This window comes from Lissotriton vulgaris, chromosome 7 (assembly GCF_964263255.1).
Source record: "Lissotriton vulgaris chromosome 7, aLisVul1.2, whole genome shotgun sequence".
In the NCBI taxonomy this organism is placed as follows: Eukaryota; Metazoa; Chordata; class Amphibia; order Caudata; family Salamandridae; genus Lissotriton; species Lissotriton vulgaris.
Genome location: NC_141695.1, coordinates 1749502285 through 1749519322, shown reverse-complemented (window position 1 = coordinate 1749519322; position 17038 = coordinate 1749502285). Strand labels below are relative to the sequence as shown.

The 17038-nt window shown below is 44.8% G+C and overlaps 1 protein-coding gene across 1 annotated transcript in view; it reads left to right on the top strand.

The window, feature by feature from the left end:
• Window positions 1-14146, top strand: part of GSK3A (glycogen synthase kinase 3 alpha) — a 325630-nt gene extending 311484 nt beyond the window's left edge. The window contains exon 11 of the mRNA XM_086933047.1: window positions 13793-14146. Within this exon, the coding sequence (XP_086789173.1) occupies window positions 13793-13806 (14 nt within the window). The 3' untranslated portion in view covers window positions 13807-14146. The remainder of the gene's footprint in view (window positions 1-13792) is intronic.
• Window positions 14147-17038: the final 2892 nt, after the last annotated feature.

Here is a 17038-nt window from a genome sequence, read left to right as displayed (position 1 = left end):
TCACTTTGGAGTCTCCCCTCTGGTGACTTGCAGACAAAGGAAATGCCCAAGAGCTTCTCGTGGGCTCTGAATACCATAATGCGGGCTTGGAGCCTCATGGGCTCGAGAACGGAAATGCCCCTGGGAGCCTCTCTGGCTAAGGTTAAACAAATACCCCCAAGAATGTAGGAGCCCCTTGTGGGAGCCGCAACCGGCTTGGAATAAACGAGATGCCCCCGGACGTTGGAGTCCCCCTTCTGGGGACTCAAAATAACAAAGAGTGCTCCTGTCGTCGGTGGGGCCCCGGAGCTCTAAGTTACAAATGCCCCCAGGGTCGGAGTCCCGCTCCGAGGCTCACTCACCGACTGGTTGCTGCGCTGGAGCTCCCGCTCCTCGGGGCTCCTGCGGTGGCGTCTCTTCTCGGCTCCTCACCTGCAGAGGCCGGACTCTGCCACTGGCGGGGCCCTCCTAGGCTTCCCCAGACCGGGGGAAGCGGGAGGGAGACTCGCCGGTCCCGCCCCCGTCCGGGCGTCTTGTGCCTGGCTTCCTGTTTGGCAGTCAGTAATTCCGGGTCACTGCTGCGGCAGCCACTGGCAGCGCGGCCCGGGTGTGTGGAGGAGGGCACAGCGCCTCTCAGAGGATCCCCGGGCCGGCAGCGGTGATGGCCAGAAAAACCACAGGGTAGGCACCCGTGAATTAAATAAATAAGTTTAGGGGGCAAAACGAGGTCAATAATGAGCGGGGTGGCAGCCGCGCGGAAAATTGGTCGGATCCCCACGCCGGGGGAGAACCCCTCAGGGCCGGGATTGGAGCTCTGTGCTGCTGCTCAGAAAGGGAAGCACTGCCCAGGACAGAAACACTCCCCATCACCACAATCCAGCGCTCCTAAGCGCTAGGGCAAAGTTCTGTAGGCAGGCAAGGGGGGGGGGGGCAAGACTTGGCCCAGGGGCCAGCTCACAGGGCCCTCCAGGCAGGAGGCAGTCCCAGTGGCGGTCCTCCTGGCGCCCAGCAGCAGCAGCCCCCCTCCTGAAAGGATCAAAGAATAGAACCTTTTGCAAGGGGACACAGACCCTTTTTATACATAGAAAGCCTTTGTCTGAGGCTGCAGGGTGAAGGTAAAACCAGATGCAACTGGTTTTGGAGCACTTTTTTGTGCTCAGCCACCCTTTCCATTCACTGGCCAGGCTAGGGACACTAGACGCACCAAAGGGGGCAGAGCCAGCATTGTGTGGGGAAAGCCCAGCTCTATCCAGGTCCCAGGTGCACTCCTCCCCGGCCATCAACATGCAGATCTCCAATTAACCACTGGGGCAGACCCATCCTGACTCCTGGAGCCTGGCACACCAGCCAGCGCCAGCCAATCACAAGCCAGCACATTCACTGCACAGGTACACCAACTTCTAGAAGTGGCACTTCCACACTAGACACATTCACGCCGCACACATCATTGCGCACCATTCAATCACACGAGTCCGCACATACCAAACTTGCACCTGCACTCCCCACGCACCAGGAACTACCAGGGACACATACATTCCCCATGCATTCCTATGGGGGGGCAGGCCAACCTCACCGCATGCACGCACTTTACCCTGGGACACAGTGGTAAAGTGCGCAGAAGACAAATATCACTATCAATAGCAAAATGTTTCAGGGTGAACCTGCCAGAAGGGCCAAGTCCAACACAACCCCCTTCCAGCCAAAGCGCAGGGTAGACCATTCACAACCGTGATGGGCTTCCCTGCTTGGGGCGATAGAACACGGACGTGGGCCCGCAACTGCAGGGACACCCTCCTGTTCTCCGCCACGGTGAACCCATGGGGTTCCTTCTAAAAACACTGTCTGGAACAACTGGGATACCCCACTGGTACTCCCAAGCTGTCCGTGGCCAGGACCAGGCCCTAGGCCACCCAGGTGCCACTGGTCCTTGCCAATTCACAGAGCAGGGGGTAGTAACCCCTGTTACACAGTAGCCATTCTCCACTCTTCCTGTCTGTAAGACAGGGCTAGACTGCCACTGGTTCTCCAGCCTAGGGTCTACACCCTCAGGCGGACCAGGAGTCACAGGGGAGGCTCTCCTCCCCCTACCCCTCCTTCTAAGGTTCCTCCACCTCCTGCGAGGGGTACCCTTAGAACACCACTCTCCCAACCTAGGGTTTAACCCCTCAGATTGCACCGGGGCCAGAGGCGGGCTCTCCCACCCTCTGCACCCCCTTCCAGAGTTCTGCACCCTCCCAACTGGAGCGGTACCCCTGGAACATGAACCGGTCAGGACGCTGGTTACAGACGTCCTACCCTTCAGGTCAAGCGGATCCTGAACCTGGCCTCCCAACCTCTGGTCTAAAACCTTTGGTGGAATAATTGCCTGACACTCCAGGACTTCTGGGGACTTACACACCATCCCCCTGAGGCTAACAAATGACTAATCTGTTGTGTGACCGTCTGTCTGGCGCAGATCTCCCGTCCCCTGTCCATCTGACAGTGCGCGAAGATCCCCCAGAACAGAAGTGGTGTCACCCTGGTCACTACACGGGAACCTAGCCCAACTGGGTAGTCCCTGACCCACTGGTTCTTCCACTGGGGAACTCATCCCCCAATCACTCCTCACTTCGGACTCCTGTGCCCTCCCAACTGGAGTAGCACTGCCGGACACTAGAACCACCGGAACTCTATTTACCGACGCTCCAGGTTCTCTAGACACTAGGTGATCCTCCTCAAATGGACTAACAGGACAGCCTAGGTCCCCAACCTGGTGTTCCCTAAAGAAACCATCCAGGCTCTGAGGCTGGCTTCGGGCGTCTGGGGACTCTTGGTAACCCACTCACTCCCGTTCCACTGACACAAGCACCTACACGTTCCACTGACACAAGCCCCTACACCCCCCTCGCTATACTGGGACCTAGCTGGGCTACACTGAGCCTCTTCCACCAAGCTAGGCTGGAAGATACCTGAACTACTACTTTTGGAATCACTCACCAATGACTCTAAAAAACCTCTGGCACTTTCCCAGCGCTCTGCTTCATCTGCAGGCTCAAATGGCTCAGACAATCCACACCCCAACAGGTGTTGGCGCAACCCCGGCAAACAACAACTGAGCAGGTGTTCTTTGAGAACCAGATTACATAGTTTGTCAAAATCAGATTCTGCGGGAACTCTTATCCAATCAAACAGTGCATCCTCACGTTCATCCACAAACTCCTCCCAAGACTGGTGAGACAGTTTCCTACTGCCCCTGAATTTCAACTTTAACTCCTCTTCTTGGGAAACAGGTACCATACTCTGGGAACTGGGAATGGTACTTCCTGCACTGAAGTGTATATCGCTGCCACCACTGGACTCAACCCTCCCTGGGGAGTCCAGAAAACTATAACTGCGCGCAGAGGATAGTTTACCCTCCAGAGCTAATTTCTCTCTGGCAAAGGCCCTCTCAGCCTCCTCTACCCTCTCCTGCGCTAAGACCCTCTCAGTCTCTAGCTTCTTCTGTTCAAGGCCCAACGCCTTAAGACTCAACTCCTGAGCAAATAATGCCTTTTTCTCCTCTAAGGCTAACTTCCTATTCTCCATATGCTCAAAGCTCTCCTTCTGGAGTTTCTCTAAAGCCAACTGGTGCTCCCTTTCTTCCCTCCTTTCTATCCACTCCTCTGGGGACAGGAAAAGGGATGAGGCACTGTCTCCGCTACTGGACACAGCAAGGGACTCCCTATCTATGGGGTCTTCACTATCTGCTGGCATCCCTGCACTGTCATCTTCTCTCTCCTCACTGCGCTCAAGATCCCATTGATCCTTTTGCCATAGGATCAGGTTGTCCCTCAGTTTGGACTGGGTGTCTGGCTCACCCACCTCTATGTTTGTCTCTTCACAGAACCTTACCAACTCTAGCATACTGTATCTAAATAGACCACAGGAATTAAAAGCAGGCTCCATTTTGGTGGACGTTCTTGAGAAAAGTTTAACATCAGGAACCTAGGTGTCTGAGCTAACACAGGAGTACACAATTCACAAAGTATTCAGCAAGCTCCCTATCCCAGAGAACTCACACTCACTGGTCTAGTGCAACACACCATTCATCCACACACAACCCCCCCTCGGACTGGTAAAGCAGTTTCTACCGCCCCTGATTTCTCCACCTGACCACACGTGACACAGGTACCAAACTCTGGGAGAGGGGCGGGGAACAAATGTACTGGACACTATTTGAAAATGACCCTCTTAGGAGAAGAAATAATGAACTTCAAAAAACATTAATCCTCAAAATGTGATTATCTAAAATGCAGAGTTTTGCGGTGCGGCCACTTGCCGCTGCGGTACAGCGCAAACACAAATCCGGATCCCACCGCTGCCACCAATGTTAGAAATGGGATTTCCGGTTGGCTAAGGCTTGCGCCAAAGTCAGGCAGAAACCACCACTCTAGTCAGGGCAAGGGAGTTACACGCCAAAGATAACCCCTGCTCACCCTCTAGGTAACGTGACGCGAGCAGCAAGGCTAATCTCGGAGGCAATGTAGGTTAAGTGTTTGCGCGCACACCCAGCAACAACACCCAAGGCTCACCACAAAGGAAACTCCACACAAGGTTATATATAACAATAGTCTTTGTATTATACCAAACACATTAGATAAAACACACACTTTACAATGTGCCAACAGGCACGGGCGGAATTTACAGGGGATATATGTACAGGACAGGGCCACATGGACCACTATCAGGAATAAGCACTTTTAGTACTAGCACTTGGTAGAATTAGCACTTTGTAGAAAATAGAATACTTGTAGGAATAGCACTTAGCACATATAATAACTGTAGCACCAAATAGCAGATGCAGCACACAACCAGTAACCACTGGTAACAGGTAAGTACCACCTACGCAACCCTAACCACCTTAGGAAAATATAATGCAGGGAACCATGAACTCAGTAGCATAACTATACTAGGAAAGACAAACTCCTAAGCATCACATACATTCAGAGGTATAGGCACAAAGACATTACACATGATGCAGCAATCACATTAGGCTGGTAAATCACAATTTGCGCAAGGATCACATAGGGAATAAAACATGTACCCCACGCAAGGGCACAACACCAGAACTGTCCCCCAGGCCAACTGGCCTCTCAGGGGCTGAAACACCCTGTGTCCACAAAAGTCAGGGCAGGCTGCGCAGACAGCCAAAGAAGAACTGCACAAAGGGCTCCTGGGGCAATCCTAAACGACGCAGTTGCCCACTAAGTGTTGGGCAGCTGTAGGATCTCCTCTGGGCTTTGAAATGAACAGTCAGGCCCCCTAATCAGGTGGGGCCTCAGGGGCTCGACACAGGAATGCTACTACCACTGGGGAGCGGCCCTACCTCCAGAAGTGCCGCAATCACATTGGAGTCCCCCCCTCTGGGGACTCGGAGACCAAGGAAATGCCCAAGAGCCTCTCGTGGGCTCTGAATACCAAAATGCGGGCTTGGAGCCTCGTGGTCTCAAGAACGGAAATGCCCCTGGGAGCCTCTCTGGCTAAGGTTAAACAAATGTCCCCAAGAATGTAGGAGCCCCTTGTGGGAGCCTTGACCGGCTCGGAATAAACGAGATGCCCCCGGACGTTGGAGTCCCCCTTCCTGGGACTCAAAATAACAAAGTGTGTCCCTGTCGTCGGTGGGGCCCCGGAGCTCTAAGTTACAAATGACCCCAGGGTTGGAGTCCCGCTCATAGGCACCCTCACCGGCTGGTCGCTGCGCTGGAGCTCCCGCTCCTCAGGGCTCCTGCGCTGGCGTTTCTTCTCGGCTCCTCACCTGCAGCGGCCAGACTCTGCCACCGGCGGGGCTCTTCTAGGCTTCCCTCAGACCGGGGGAAGCGGGAGGGAGACTCGCCGGTCCCGCCCCGTCCGGGTGTCTTGTGCCTGGCTTTCTGTTTGGCAGGCAGTACTTCCGGGTCGCGGCTGCGGCAGCCACTGGCAGCGCGGCCCGGGTGTGTGGAGGCGGGCACAGCGCCTCTCAGAGAATCCCCAGGCGGGGCAGCGGTGATGGCCAGAAAAACCACGGGGGAGGCACCCGTGAAATAAATAAATAAGTTAAAGGGGCAAAACAAGGTCAATAATGAGCGGGGTGGCACCCGCGCCGAAAATCGTACAAAGGGGGATCCCCATGTCTGGGGAACCCCTCAGGGCCGGGATTGCAGCTCCGTGCTGCTGCTCAGAAAGGGAAGCACTGCCCAGGACAGCAAGCGCTCCCCAGCACCACAATCCAGCGCTCCTAAGTGCTAGGGCAAAGTTCTGTCGGCAGGCAAGGGGGGGGGGGCAAGACTGGGCCCAGGGGCCAGCTCACAGGGCCCTCCAGGCAGGGAGGCAGTCCCAGTGGCGGTCCTCCTGGTGCCCAGCAGCAGCACCTGAAATCACCTTAAACTATATAATTTCTTGCTCAAAATTTTCTACACTGCACTGTCCTACATTCTCTTCCACATTTTCTTCTATTAATCTCTCACTTTCTCCACTGTCTTCCTGAGGACCAAAGTAATTAATCTGAATTTCGTCACAAACATTTGTTACATCTGATACAGATCCATGCAAAAGAGCACTGTTCAACTTTTTTAACATTAGTGCTGGACTTTTCGCGTAATGCAATGTTCTGACTAATTTCCTCATCTGAGTATGATGAACTGCTAACATCCTTTAATGGTGGAAAACACTTCGACATACTTTTTTAGAAAGACAAGCCAGAGAATGACCTTGCAAACCTGTATTTTCTCTCACGCTGCAAGGGTCTAGTCCTTGCAACATCTTAATCTCTTTTTTAACACTTTCCTTAGTATAATTACGTAAGAAATTGCGTAAATCAATAGATTCTTGCCGCACACTGCAAATACTACTACAATTCCAAGTGTACACTGGAGCTTTAGGATGTCTCCCTAAAACTTCACCAGCTAACACCTCTTCTGCATTTCTAGAAATAAGTTTCTCTTTCTCAATAGGACAACCATTTCTAACCTCATAAGCACGACCACTGGTGTCAACTGCATGCAACAAATCATAGATAATTTTCTTCATTTAAAAAAAGGCTCAGAACTTGAACTATGTTTCCATTCACCCAAAATAACCTCACAAAAATTACTTCTGTTAATTAATCTTCTCCACTTACTTTTGGACTTCATTAAATGGATTCGCTTATCTAGTGATCTAACTCTATTGATTACTAAAACAAACAATTTTCTTTTCAATTCCAAAGCTTTCTCAACTACATTTTCTATAGCTTTCTTCTTCTTATAAAATACTGTTTTTTTCTTACATACCTTAATTTCTTTAATTAAATTTGTTACAAATCTATTATAAAACATTTGTTTCCTAATTTCTATAAATTGATTTTTTCTCCTTTTACTATACACAGTTTTGTCTGTACTTGATTTTCCATTATTCTTTTCTTTATTAGTATTTTTTTTTTCGTGGCTGATACACTAAAAACATTTTTCTGTTTCTGAACACTACTCTTAGTCTTTAATATTTTCCTCAAAAAAGTGCTCCTGCTCTTACCAGGACTTTCTTTCTCTTTGTTAAGACATGTAATTCTTTTTGATGACTTCTCTTCAAATACACACTTTTCTTTCGTTGCTTGCGTTTTTGGAACTTCGTTGCCATCATACAGTATTTTCAGTATCGATTAACACAACCTATAATAAAAAAATGTATATAACATTACAAAAAACAAAAAAATCAAATATTCTATTATATTGCTTACAAGAACAGAGGGAGGATTATGAGGACAAACCTCGGACTATAAAAATAAAAGGACTTACAACAAAAGAACAAGGAGTATGAAACAAGGAAAATATAAGAAAAAATGAGAGTATAAATAGAGACTGCAATACAACGGTATAACGAAACAGCTGCGGCCCGTGGAGGGAGTTGTGATGGGGCAGGCGGGCGGGGGAGGGGCAGGGTGAGGAGTGATAAACAATGGAATGTGGATCATTGCAGGTAAGTAAAGAATTAAATTAATAAAACTAATTTCAGGACATATTATCAACAAAAGGCGATAGATTATCGCCGCTTTTATCGGCAGGAAAATGCCGATAAAGCGACGATAATGAGCTTGATAATATGCTCTTGAGAATTCCCATACCAGCCCAGGTTAACACCAGAACCTGGGCTCCTATAGTAATTTACAAGAACCTAGGAGCATATTACCAAGGGGGGCGATAGGCAATTATCGCCGATTTAGCGGCCGTTTTCAGGCGCTAAGTGGCGATAATTCGACTGAAAGCAGTCGCTAACGTCACTATCGCCTATTAGCAAGGCAGGCGTAGTTTTGGAAATATTTGCGCTAAGTGCGAATATCTCCAAATACTAACACTTGCCCAGACCAGTTCTTAGCTATGTTATCCAATGGGAGGTGGATAACATGGCTAAGAGCATTTAGTCGCTAATGCGTGAATATCGCTGTATTCTCAGCGATATTCACGAATTTCGCCGCTATCGCTGGATATTATAGCACAATGGAGAAAAACGTTGCTAATAGCATGTTTTCTCCGCTAACATATCCAGCGATAGGCAGCGATAAAAAAATCGTCGCTAAGCCTATTTAGCGATAAATATCGCTACTTGTTGGTAATATGCCTCTAATTACCAAGCTCATTTTCGCCGTTTTATCTGCAGTTTCCTGCCCATAAAACGTCGATAAGTTTAACACCGGTCCTTAATAATATGCCCGTCAGCGCCATATTATCAGTAAAGGGCGATACATTATCGCCGCTTTTACCGGCAGGAAACTGCTACTAAAGCGGCGATAATGGTCTCGATAATATATACTTGTGAATTCCCATAGAAGCCCAGGTTAAGACCATAAGCTGGGCTTCTATGAGAATTCACAAGGATATATTATCGAGACCATTATCGTCGCTTTACCAGCGGTTTCCTGCCGATAACAGCGGTGATAATGTATCGCCCTTTCTTGATAATATGGCCCATAATCCTTTAATGTACAGAGACACACACAGCCACGGCCTGTGGAGGGAGTTGCGGTGGGGCAGGGAGGCGGGGCGGGGGAGGGGCAAGGTGGGGGTTGATAAAAATCGGCATCTGGATATTTTCAATTTGGAGGTAAGTAAACAATTTAATTAACAAAACAAATTTCGTAGCGTGCCCTGCATCGCATTTTGCGATTCAGGGCACGCTACGAAATTTGTTTTGTTAGTTACATTGTTTACTTACCTCGAAATATCCATATTATGCTGGTTTTTATCATCCCCCACCCTACCCCTCCCCCTCCCCGCCTCCCTGCCCCACCGCAACTCCCTCCACGGGCCGTGGCTGGACGCACAAAATGATATTAAACAAAAAAAATAACAGCATGCATTATAGCAAAACACATTTACTACTATAAAACGCTTAACAACGGACGGATATTGGGGCATATTATCAAGATAGGCGATAACGCTATCGCCGCTTTATCGGCAGTTTTCTACCCATAAAGCGGCAATATAATTATCGCCTGTCTTAATATACCCCATAATTCCTTAATGTATAAAGATGCACCGCACACACTCCCATACAACTTATCAACTCACCTTTCAAATTGATTTGTAGATTAAGAAGAATACCACTCACATAGCGGATATTCTTGTACAGAATCTCTCTAGTTCCGTGTTTGCAGCAGAACCGTCAAATGGAACATTTTCCCTCTCATTGTACACATACATACATATAAATAACCAATTAAAATCCTATACACATTAATTCAAAATAGAAAAACACATTTTTATTGGTTTAACATTCCAACCCTTTCCAAGTAACAACACTTTCAACCCTTCCCCCATTCCACAATCTGCCAGTTACCATAGACACACTTCAGGGAACACCTAACTCAGCACACAGGTGAGAAGTTCATCATACATTGTTGCAAATTAAAACAGCAAGTATGCTTGACCTGAGAATATACCAGCTTATTTTATGTAACATTCTTTTCTATCACTTTTTCTTAACCAATAAAAATAAGGCTTTTAAAAAAACAGAAATATGCAACCTAGTTTTCTGTAAAATGTTGTCAAACAACCAATCATTTCTTTTCTTTTTCAAAACTGGATATTGTCCACCATTTTAGAAAAATCTTACTTTTCAAACTACCATTTCATTTACAGACGCCATCAGAGTGCATCCAGACCTCTCTTCAACATGCTTACAGTGTGGAATGTGGGACACAGCTATATTTTCTGGAGTCAAAGGTACGCACAACAGAAAAGAATTCACAAGGACCTAGGTTTACCAAATGTGGACATTAAATGGATTGGACTGAGAGGATTAAAGTGTGACCAATTGATGCCATTGGTTAAATCCTTTATGCATCTCCAACACCCTGACCTCATAATTGTGCACTGTTGTGGGAATGACCTAGGCACTTTGACTGGGGTAGCTCTGGAAATGCATATGAAGGACACATTTACACAATTGATGACACTGTTCCCCAAAAATGCCTTTGTATATTCTAATATATGCCAAAGGCAGAAATTGAAGCAGTCCAACCACTATTGTCCATAGTTTGAAAAAAGCTAGGAAACGTGAATAAATCTGTTTCTGCCTTTCTCCGAGACTACCGAATGGGGTCCATTTACTACAACAATCTGCGTTTCAATATGCATGGCATCTATAGGAGAGATGGTGTACATTTTACAGATGAGGGGAACAGAGTCTTCCTAATAAACTTAAGACTCTGCATCGGTACTTACTTGTAGGTACTAAAATCTCCCAATAAACAAAACAGCTCTTTTTAGAGCCACACAACACATAAATAAATACACTTCTTAAATATCTAAAATTATTTTTACTTTTCTTGCTTACGTACGCTTACGTGACGACTTTCAACAATCCAGCTGTACGTCGTCCATACGTGCTTGGTACGTGTACAATAAATCTACCACCCCCTGAGCAACAGTAAATGTTCAGAATGTTACTACCCTACCCCCTTTCCTTATTTCTCAACTTTATTTACTGTTTCCTTGTGACTCGGCTGTCGTGACAAATAAGATGGCTGCCAACACTTCCTCGTTTGGAGTATTGACAGCCAATCACCATTCAGCTCCTGCTCGTAATTGTACGGATTTCTGTACACGTACTGCACGAGTTTTCTTTAAAAAAAAAAAGAGTAAACATCCATATACGACCCCCTGAGCAACCGTAAAGGATCAGAATGTTTCTACCCTGCCCCCTTCCCTTATTTCTCAACTTTGTTTTACTGTTTTCTTTTGACTCGGTGCTACCGAGGTACAAGATGGCCTCCAACACTTCCTGGTTTCGAGTGTTGATATTATCAAACCCATTATCGCCACTTTAGCTGCACTTTCCTGCCGATAAAGTGGTGATAATTTTGTCGCCCAGGCTTGATAATATGGCCCAGAGTGCGTAGTGTACTGCAGCTAATCTGTAAAATCTATAATTACCTTCGAGCAGTGACAACAGATACCTTACAACGGTCTGACAAACAGATCCACAACCTTATTACGCCACTTTGAGTAACTTTTAACATGGGTAAAGTGACGCAAGGAGCTTGTAAATCTACGTTTCACTTTTCTAGAAAATATCTCAACTCCAGACTCTGCGAGACAGTTTTAATGTTCTTTTCTCTCCCTTTGTCTCTCTCACTCTCTGTGACATCATTTCTCTTTCTCTCTTAAACTTATAGACACTGCTGTCCACTTGCACATGTAGAAGAACAGCCCAACTGAAGTTGTGAATTCCACTGGCTGAAGTCTTTGGCCAGACATTTTATACAACGGTAAGCACAGAGGCCTAGATCTACAAAGCCTTCATAGTATTGCATTAGAAATAAGTCGACATATTTACAATCCCGTTATGCCACTTTTGTGTCAGTAACGCAGTAGGCACTTCCATATAGACACTACTTGAACGCGGAATTATAACAAGTGAAATGTACGAGGCACAATGCACACGTAAAACCATAGAGTTATCTTGACTTGTAATGGTTCAGCTTATTTACTCACATCTACATAATTCTAAACTCTAATTTTCTTTTTTGTTTTCCAGATTACCAATCGGATATCTTATGAAGTCCATTTACCAATTTGCTTATAATATTGTTTGTTATTAAACTTATTTTTCTACTTGTTTGCAATATAGTTATAATTAAGTTTCATTTAGTTATTGTTTTAATAAAAGTGAACCCCTTCGCTGCGGCAGCTATTCCGCCGCAGCGCTAAGGGGGTGGGGGGGCCGGCGGCGCACCCATGCTGGTGACGGAACTGCTCCGTCACCAGCCTCGGTTGAGCTGTGTTCATGACGGAGCGGTTCCGTCATGGCCCCGCCCGCTCAATAGAATGCGCCGCGCAGGCGTGAAATCAGCGCCGCGCAGGCGTGTCGAGCGGGCCATGACGGACCCGCTCCGTCATCAGCACAGCGCTACCGCGGCTGATGACGGGGGCGGTTCCGTCATCAGCGCGGAAGCGGCTAATTTAAAAAAAGTACATACTTCTTTTATTTTGTGGGGGGGAGGGGTGTATGACGGTCCACAATAGAAATAATTTTAAAATTGTATAGTAAGATATTCAAGACTAGGATTGAAAACTAATGACTTCTATTTCCTCTGAATAGACTACAACTTAGAAAAGAAATCAAAATAATACGAAATAATGTGTACCACATTTACAAACCTCTTGCAACATTTTCCCATGCAAACTTACCCCTTACAAAATTAAATGTTTAGGCCTCAATCATACCCCTCAAACCACGGAAACAATCACCCCACAAAGATTTCTATATTGTATGAGGAGCTGCGTGGCCCTCTGCCTACTGCCCTGGAGTCCAAGACGCCCAGACCAGGTTACTGCAGTGTCCTGGGGGAAACCGCCATTTCAACGCGGTCATTACCACGCGTGATCGTCACCACGAAGCCATTAGCATGCATTTTGGGCCATATTATGAACAAAATGAGATAGATTATCGCCGCTTTATCGCCACTTTCCTGCTGGTAAAAGCGGGATAATGTATCGCCTTTTGTTGATATCGCGTTTTGTTGATAATATGGCCCGAAATTCGTTTTATTAATGTAATTGTTTACTTACCTGAAATCATCCAGATTCTGCTGTTTATCACCCCTCACCCTGCCCCTCCCACGCCCCCCCTGCCTGCCCCATCGCAGGTCCCTCCACGGGCCAGTGCTGAGAGACGCGGTTGCGATCTAGTCATTTACCACAGAGTTGTGGGGAATCCTTGGTGAGGTGCGCGATGGCTAACGAGTGCGCACTTCACCGAAGACGTTCCGGAGTTCAGACTCGTTTTCAATTGCTCTTTAGACATTCCTGAAGAGAAAGTGGAAATATTTCTGTGACAGTTAAAGGACGTTGTTTGACAAGTTAGTGAGTAAGTAAACTTACCTGACATTATAGACAATATTGAATGTACTCAGTCGATGTATTTTCTCTAACTTAAAACAAGAAACAATAAAATTTGTGTTAAGGAAGGTCTTAAGGGAAAAAAACACATTGAGTTAGGAATAGTAGAAAGACTTTTGAATTAAGAAGGAACATTAATAAAAAACATAAGATATTGAAGGATTGAGAGAATAGATAACGAGCAACTGCAGAAAGAAAAGTTAGTAGAACACGAGGAAATAATAACATAAAAATTAGACAATAAACTGAGAGGCCTAGGTTAATGAATGTTACGTAATTATAGTTGTATAATTTTGCAAAGGGCTAAAACTCTACTAATAGAATGTTATTGGATAATAGTATTTATACAGTATTTTTTGTAGGTCAGAAATAGGTGAAAACTGTAGTTTTGTATTATATATTACGAAAGGTGATAAAATTAACTGTTTATATTTTTATTCAAGGAGCAAGAACATAAAGGAAAAATTATGGAAAATGAACAGCCTCATACTCAGGAGATTTTGGATATTACTTTGAGTATAACTGAAGAACTAATCGTATCTGTCACAGGCAATGAGAGTGAAGAAGGAGAAATTAGTGCTGCAGACATGAATTGTGATTTTGAAGACGAAAGCTTTGATAGAGATTTTCTGGAAGTTTTAAATTATGTTGAGATTTTAGTACAAATTAAATCAGAAACTGCTGATGAGGAAATTTATCTGAATGACATATCTGATGAAGTTGCATTGGAATGTCTGTTAAATTATGAGATGTTACAAGAAAAAATTTATTGTTGAAAAATAATAAAGGTTTGGGCACTATCTACTAATGTATTTATTGTACTAAAAGTGAAGCAGTTATAGATTCAGTTATATATTCTTTAAATGTTTGTATTGATTTAAAATATGCAAAGTGGGTTTGAGGGTATGGATTGCTTAAAATCCGTATGGAGTATACATGCAGTCTTGTATGCAGCTGCAAACTTGTGTTTTATGCTTTCAATTGCCCAGTCTGTATCCTTAGACTTCCTGCAAACACTGTGACCCTGCTGTTTTAGTATTGTACTGAGCCAGTCAGCAGTATGGTCTTTTTCATTGTACTGTGGTAAAACTGAAGCTGTAAAAAATTTAGTGAGGAACTTTTATTGCAGAAGTGTAATGATCCAGTCAGTATTTAGATACTCATGGATTAAAAGAGGTCTTAGTGCATAGGCTGTTTCAAACCTTTATAGACTGTGCATGAACTGTTCTATGCACCAGCAAACTTTTGTTTTATACGTTCAATTCCTCAATGTGTATCCTAATACTTCTAGCAAACATTCTCACACCACTGTTTCAATATTGTAGTGAGCCATTCAGCAGTATGTGTTTATCTGTATACTGTGGTACAACTGAGGCTGTTATAAATTCAATCAGGTTCTTTCCTTGCAGTCTTGTAATCATCCACTCACTATCGAAGTACTCATGCATTAAAATAGGCCTTAGGGCATAGACTGCTTCAAAAAACCCTTATAGACGATGTATGCAGTCTTCTATGTACTTGCAAATTTGTGTTTTATACGTTCAATTTACTAGTTTGTATCGTTACACTTCCAGGAAACACTCTGTCGTTTTAGTTTTGTAGTGACTCATTCATCCGTATGTAGTAATCCTATCACTACATTAAAACACTAATGGCCACATATACAATAACTGGCATATCCCCAGGAATATGTCAGTTATTGTGCTACGTGATACAACCACCATGGATGCGCCGTATTTACAATGTGGTGTACCATGGGACAAAAATGGCACATATATGTGATGTATCTGTGCTGTAAAGGTGGTGCATTGTTTGAGTTATGTTGCAAGTGCAACGCATCTCCAGCAATGCTCTGGGGGCCCTATTCTCAGACTGCTGTGTCAATCCTTACACCTGCCTCAAGGTAGTGTAGGGTTTTGACACAGCATGAGCCCAAAAGTGACAAAGTGAAATCTTGTAGATTTCTGTCAACCACTTTTAGGAGGTGTTCCTGTGCCGGAACGCCCATCCCCCCCCATGTAGGAATGTCTCCTTCTGGTACAGGAATTTACAATGTGTCGCACCTTCCATATATGTCACATTCTTAATACCACATACCATGGCGCATCTTTTGCACCACCGCTTCATCAGAAAAGTGATGCCACGGCGGTGTAAAAGAGGAACAAGGATGTTGTAAATCTGCCTCTAACAAACACTTACAAATTCACCCAGGCAGTTTCACTAGCAGTGTATTCTTTTTTTATTTACTTTTGTCAATATTTTACATTAAAAATATGAAATGTAACTTTAAAAATAAAATAAATATAAGTATTTATATAAAAAATGTAGGAAATTACTATACAAAGAAAGAAATATAATAATTAGTACATTTTAAAATTATCATTTACAAAACCTTAGAAATTCACTGAAAAAACCATAGGTTTCAGGCACGTTATAGTTAGGAATTAGCTTTTAAAAAACATTAGAAATTCACTGAAAAAACCATAGGTTTCAGGCATGTTATAGTTAGGAATTAGCATTTAAAAAAACCTTAGAAATTCACTGAAAAAAACATAGGTTTCAGGCACGTTATAGTTAGGAATTAGCATTTAAAAAACCTTAGAAATTCACTGAAAAAAACCATAGGTTTCACCCATGTTCTAGTTAGCTGGACATTTCTCTCATACAAAACCATTGAAATTCCTCCGTTATAGTTAGTTCAGCTAACTATAACTCGCGCGCATGCAATGCACTGCTGATGATGTCACATATTACATCACTCATGACATGGTTATAGTTAGCCTTGCAATTATAATATAAGTATTACATTCTCAATAAGAAGACACCAATTTAGAGACAAAATAGCACACATAGCATATACAGCAAATATATTGGCAAGTTAAATTGTATCTTAAAAACAAAAAACAAGAGCTCTTGGGGAGCACCCACACCCGCCTGCCATCCACCAACAGACGGGTGGGGTAGTCTGACAGGAACCCTGTGGGCTTCATTTTATACTCTTTAATAGAGAAGTGCCTACAGCAGCCTCATCTCACTCCATTCCTACCTACGTCAATTGCACCACGCTTCGTACATTTATCAGAAGTGTCGTGTCTATCCTACTAAATGCGGAACATAGACTAGGTGAAAGGTTATATTCTCAGTCCAAGCGCTTGTCGTAAATTGCATAGGTCAAGCAGAAACTATGAAAAGGAATAAAATATATAGCAATGTCTTGGTTGCCACATCCTTCACTCTGGTCTGACATCCTTGTGGTAGGAACTTCTCTGTTCTCATAACCAGACATACCCAGGATGTGGTGGGCTCTATTTCGACAGGATAGAGAGAGAGAGAGACAGTGAACTTTGGGCCCCAGTGAACTTTTGCACACAAGGGTAGGTTGGGGGCTCTATAGTTTGGAGCAGGAGGCCTTGCAGAGAGAAGCTAGCTGTGATCTGTCTCGCCCTTGGGACCGTATATGTATTTAGCTATGCAGCACATTAACCTGGGCGCTGAAACATCTACTGTTCTTTAACATGGAGCGAAAGTAAGCACCAAACTGCGGGACACTCCAGGTATGGGAACACATGGAGAAAAATAGTGCCTTTTAGGGGGAAATGGTATAGTCCAAAGCCCTGTTTTTAATATAAAATCAGGGCCTTCGGTGCTCATATTACTGAAAATACAAGATTTGAAAAAAAATATTATTG